At 38.8% G+C, this 5194-nt stretch overlaps 1 protein-coding gene across 1 annotated transcript in view; it reads right to left on the bottom strand.

The window, feature by feature from the left end:
• Positions 1-5194, bottom strand: part of LOC106875255 (coiled-coil domain-containing protein 180) — a 141675-nt gene that overhangs the window by 101128 nt on the left and 35353 nt on the right. Inside the window, exons 13-16 of the mRNA XM_052975307.1 lie at positions 4017-4139; positions 3247-3420; positions 2562-2677; positions 668-788 (exon numbers count right to left, since the gene is read on the bottom strand). Of these exons, the coding sequence (XP_052831267.1) occupies positions 668-788; positions 2562-2677; positions 3247-3420; positions 4017-4139 (534 nt within the window). The remainder of the gene's footprint in view (positions 1-667; positions 789-2561; positions 2678-3246; positions 3421-4016; positions 4140-5194) is intronic.

Genomic DNA, 5194 nt, shown 5'->3' with positions numbered 1-5194 from the left:
TATAGATTAAATATAATAAATATAAATTATGTACATGTTATTAAGTTATTTTCTTATTGTTAAATAAAATTTCATCAAACTATTTCTTTGTCATTTATGACTTATATATATATATATATATATATATATATATAGGGAGAATTCACAAAAAAAACAAAAGACAAAGACAGGTGGTGTAGACAACAAACAGATGTATTAGTTTAATGCTCAGGAAGTGAAGAAGTCTTTAACGTTTTGAGCCTAGGCTCTTCCACAGAAAGGAACACAGAAAGAAACAAGGAGAGAAAATAAAGAATGCATAGTGGCTAGCGATCTATCGTACACACATACACAGATTCCAGATCTAGTGCAAGTTATAGATTCAATCTAGGGATGGTTCCAGGTATAGTGTTTGTATAACTGAAGAACACAAATGAAGTTTAAAAATTCACAACAGTTGTTTCAGCAGCATTTTTTTGTTATTGATGAATAGTACGATTGCAACAATTACATAATGAGAAAAAGCCATTTTCATCAGGTGATTTTAAACATAGGTAGAAACAAGAAACTTAAACTGACTCACTTTGCTCATAGCTGTTGTGAATTTTTAAACTCCACTTGTGTTCTTTTATGTGTATGTGTGTGTGTGCATATGTAATTCAAAACGGAATAACAAATAAAGACTTACATTGTATCTCTTTAGTTTGAAGAATTTGCAGATATCTCTTTCATATTGGTATAATTTATCTTTCACCATTGGAATGTATAAGGTAGTCATGCCAATTTGTTTGGCATGGAAATTCTGGTAACTAATAGAAAAAGAATTCCATGGAACATTTGATCAGAACATGGAAAGAACCTGAAGTCTTTATTTAATTTCAACATAGAGCAATGAATATTTTTGTGATTGTGTGAAGATTAGGGTGAAACTGCAGAAATGGGCCCCAGTAGGACTTAACTTCTACCTGATTACATTGGATCCTTGAAGTCAGCCCCTACAAAATTTCAATAGAAAACTTGAAGAGATGTAATTAAATGCTAGAAGGAATGCTGTCTGATACTCTAATGGGTTTGTGAATCCATTAGAGCAGGGGTTTTCAAACTGTGGTCCGCAAGGACAAGACAGGGGGTCCATGGACAGCAAATACTTTTTATGGGCAATTTGATTTTATATATGTTTTTTTTAATGGAGATCTTTTAATTGACAATAAACCTATTTTTTAAATACTGTTAAATAAATAAATGTAAAAATATATGTTATTTTAAGCAAATATTTATCTATACATTTCATAAGCATTTATAAGGTAAAGCCTGAAATATAAAGGGGTCCGCAAGTCAAAAAGTTTAAAACTCCTGCATTAGAGCACAAACCTAGATATCATTTTGTGATTGGGGAGGTGGCCAATGCAACATGGTATCAGCTTAGCCCTGGCCCTGTGGATGTCCATCTCTCTCTCCCTCTTTGTAGAAATCTAGTCTTCCCAAAACAAGTGGGACACCATCTAATGCAACACGATCTCAGATGGGCTGGTGCATCACCTTGACCAGGACTGTCAGGCATGTTTCTTTTTTTAGCTCAGCCTCACAGCAGTGCCAAGCTCAATGTAGTGAAATCACTCTTGACTTTCACTCAGCTGGTACAGTACAGGTTTGCATGAAATCATTAGAACAATAATATTCATTGCTATTATTATTATTATTATTATTATTATTATTAAGTTGGCAAGCTGGCAGAATTGTTAACACACCAGGCAAAATGCAGGGCAGCATTTCGTCTGTCTTTGCATTGAGTTCAAATACCACTGAGGTCAACTTTGCCTTTCATCTTTACAGGGTCGATAAAATAAGTGCCCATTGAGTACTGGGGTCAATGTAATTGACTATACCCCTCCTCCAAATTTCAGACCTTGTGCCTAATAGATGCACCCAATTGTTGTTGGCACTCTGTCGCTTACGACGTTGAGGGTTCCAGTTGATCCGATCAACGGAAGAGCCTGCTCGTGAAATTAACGTGCAAGTGGCTGAGCACTCCACAGACACGTGTACCCTTAACGTAGTTCTCGAGGATATTCAGCGTGACACAGTGTGACAAGGCTGACCCTTTGAATTAGAGGCACAACAGAAACAGGAAGTAAGAGTGAGAGAAAGTTGTGGTGGAAGAGTACAGCAGGGTTCGCCACCATCCCCTGCCGGAGCCTCGTGGAGCTTTAGGTGTTTTTGCTCAATAAACACTCACAACGCCCGGTCTGGGAATCGAAACTGCAATCCTATGACCTCGAGTCCGCTGCCCTAGCCACTGGGCCATTGCGCCTCCACTCACCATCACTACCACCATCATTACCCTCATAAAAACTTTGTCCTCTCTGTAATGACCACAGCTACTATCACTGTCGTTTCCACCATCTCCATCATCATCAAGCTCAATTCTGCCATGATAATCATCCTTATCCCTCCCCTCTCCCCACCATCACAATCATCATTACCAACATCATATTCAGCATCACCCTCATTGTCATCACCCTTCCCTCTACTGCTACCGTCACCAACAAGTAATGAAAATGGTGAGGTACTTCTCTACCTACCTGGTCTTCAGTCGAGTGAGTATAGCGAGGGCAGCATTGAGGTTGCTCTCAAGCGCTGCTCCATCGGGTCCTTGTCGGAGGGCATCAAGGATGGTGTCCAGCTTTGCTTCTTCAGCCTTTCAAAGACAATGGAAGATGGTTGGTAATTACTGGCATTAAATTACTGATAATGTGCAGGTGACAATGACTATGATGGTGATGATGATGATGATGACAATGATGATGACAAAGAGAACAATGATGAAGATGATGATGAGAATGATGATGACAATGATGACAATGATGAAGATGACGATGAGGATGATGATGACAATGATGACAATGATGATGACAACAACAACGGAGATGATGAGGATGATGATGATTATGATGAGTATGATGACAATGATGATGACAAAGAGAACAATGATGAAGACGACGATGAGGATGAGAATGAGGACAATGACAACAATGATGACAATGACGATGACAACAACGGAGATGATGAGGATGAAGATTATGATGAATATGATGACAATGATGATGACAAAGAGAACAACGATGACGATGAGGATGACAATGATGACAATGACGATGACAACAACAACGGAGATGATGAGGATGATGATAATGATGATTATGATCAGTATGATGATGACAATGATGATGATGGTGAGGATGCTGACAACGTTGGTGATGAACTTACCTGGTTATCAGCATTGTGTCTTTCTCTATTCTCCGCAAACATTTGATTCAGTTTCTGATCTTGGGCCTCCAGTTCCTGCGTATGGTTCAGCCATATGTCCGCAATGGCAGAGATGTACGCATATACTTTGTCAAGCTTTTTGGTGGTGCACGTCATTGCTTTAGTAATATCATCCTGAAATAAATGACGAATGCTACAGTGGGGGGTTGCTTATTAATTTTCTTTTTTGTCTTTATCATTTTACTTGTTTCAGTCATTTGAAAGTGGCCATGCTGGAGCACACTGCTTTGAAAGGTTTTAGTTGAAAAAAGCAACTCCGGTACTTTTTTTTTTTAAAGTCTGGTACTTATTCTATTTGTCTCCTTTACGAAACTGCCAAGTTACAAGAATGTAAACAAACCAACACCAGTTGTTGAGCAGTGTATATATGCTTCAGGATTGAACCTGAAACCACAGGCTTCTTAACCACATAGTCCTTTTCTGTTTTTTACTGGTTTGACATAGAATATGGAGACATTATTATGAAAATAAGACATTATTGACTTGTAAATCTTTAATATACTTGGTAGTATGTTATGGTTGCAAAATGAAATACTGTGCCCCAGCTAGCAATTAATATATACACATACACACACACACACATACACAAATGTATACATACATGTGCATACATAGGATGAAAGATACTAGTAGTGTCTATCTGTTAGAAGGTACATTTGACCCTGCGATGTGTTTGGTGCAAATGTGAAAGAGGCAATAAAAGAACTTACATCCCAAGTGGCCAGAGAACATTCAAAATTCTTCTGTTGAAGTTGGATAAGTGGTAACATGTATTTAGCAGACAATTCTGATGCCTTTTCTTCTGTGCAGGCATTTGAGTTAACCAGTGCTACCTGTGGGAGAAAATATGGAAACCGAGGAAATGATGTATAACACACACATACACACACAAGAGAACAAAAAGCACCCATATTGGCATCATGTAAAAGAGCACCCATGCCAACACAACATAAAAAGCACCCAGTGCACTCTGTAAAGTGGTTGGGATCAGGAAGAGCCTCCAACTGTAGAAACCTTGACAGCTCCTGTCAAACCATTCTAATCCATGCCAGCATGGAAAACAGGCGTTAAGTGATGATGGTGGTGGTGATGATGATGATGATGACACATACACACACACACAGACATACATATGCATATGCATTCACATTCAAATATATACACATATTTACAGTTGAATATATACATAGTGTGCAAAGACACGTGGCCTAGTGGTTAGGGTGTTACACCTCCAATTACAAAACCATGATTTCAATTCCCCGACCAGCAGTGTGTTGTGTTCTTTATCAAAATACTTCCTTTCTCATAGCTCCAATCCACTCATCTGTAAATGAGTGATCCTGCATTGGACTGGCGTTCCATTCTCACAAGGCTTTGGTAGGCTTGAGGCTACAATAAAAGACACTCGCTCATATTGCCATGTGGTGAGATTGAACCTGAAACCATGTGGTTTGGAAGCAAACCTCTTAACTATACAGTCATATTTCAACTATATATACATATACATATACATATACATATATATACATATATATATACATATACATATACATATATATACATATATATATACATATACATATATATATGTGGTGTTATGGGCTGTGACGAGCTATGTGTTGTGGTGGAGAGGGGTGAGGCAAACATAGGTGAAGCCAGACCGGAAGGGCCAAACCGGAAGGGTCAGATTGGAAGTCGGCGACACGCGGTCGAAGGCTAGCACGTGGGGACAATGAGAAAACAGCGACGTTACGAGAAAGACGTGTTCTGATTAGGAGCGATCGTGTACCCCGCTGCGGTCGGCAAGGTAAGGTCCAACGCTTCATTCTGTCCTTTTGCTTCTTGTTGTCTTCTTCCTCCATCGCACCACAATATATATACATATATA

This window comes from Octopus bimaculoides, chromosome 21 (assembly GCF_001194135.2).
Source record: "Octopus bimaculoides isolate UCB-OBI-ISO-001 chromosome 21, ASM119413v2, whole genome shotgun sequence".
Taxonomy (NCBI): Eukaryota; Metazoa; Mollusca; class Cephalopoda; order Octopoda; family Octopodidae; genus Octopus; species Octopus bimaculoides.
Note: the sequence above shows the minus strand (reverse complement) of the source record. Positions and strands in the feature narration are given on the sequence as shown.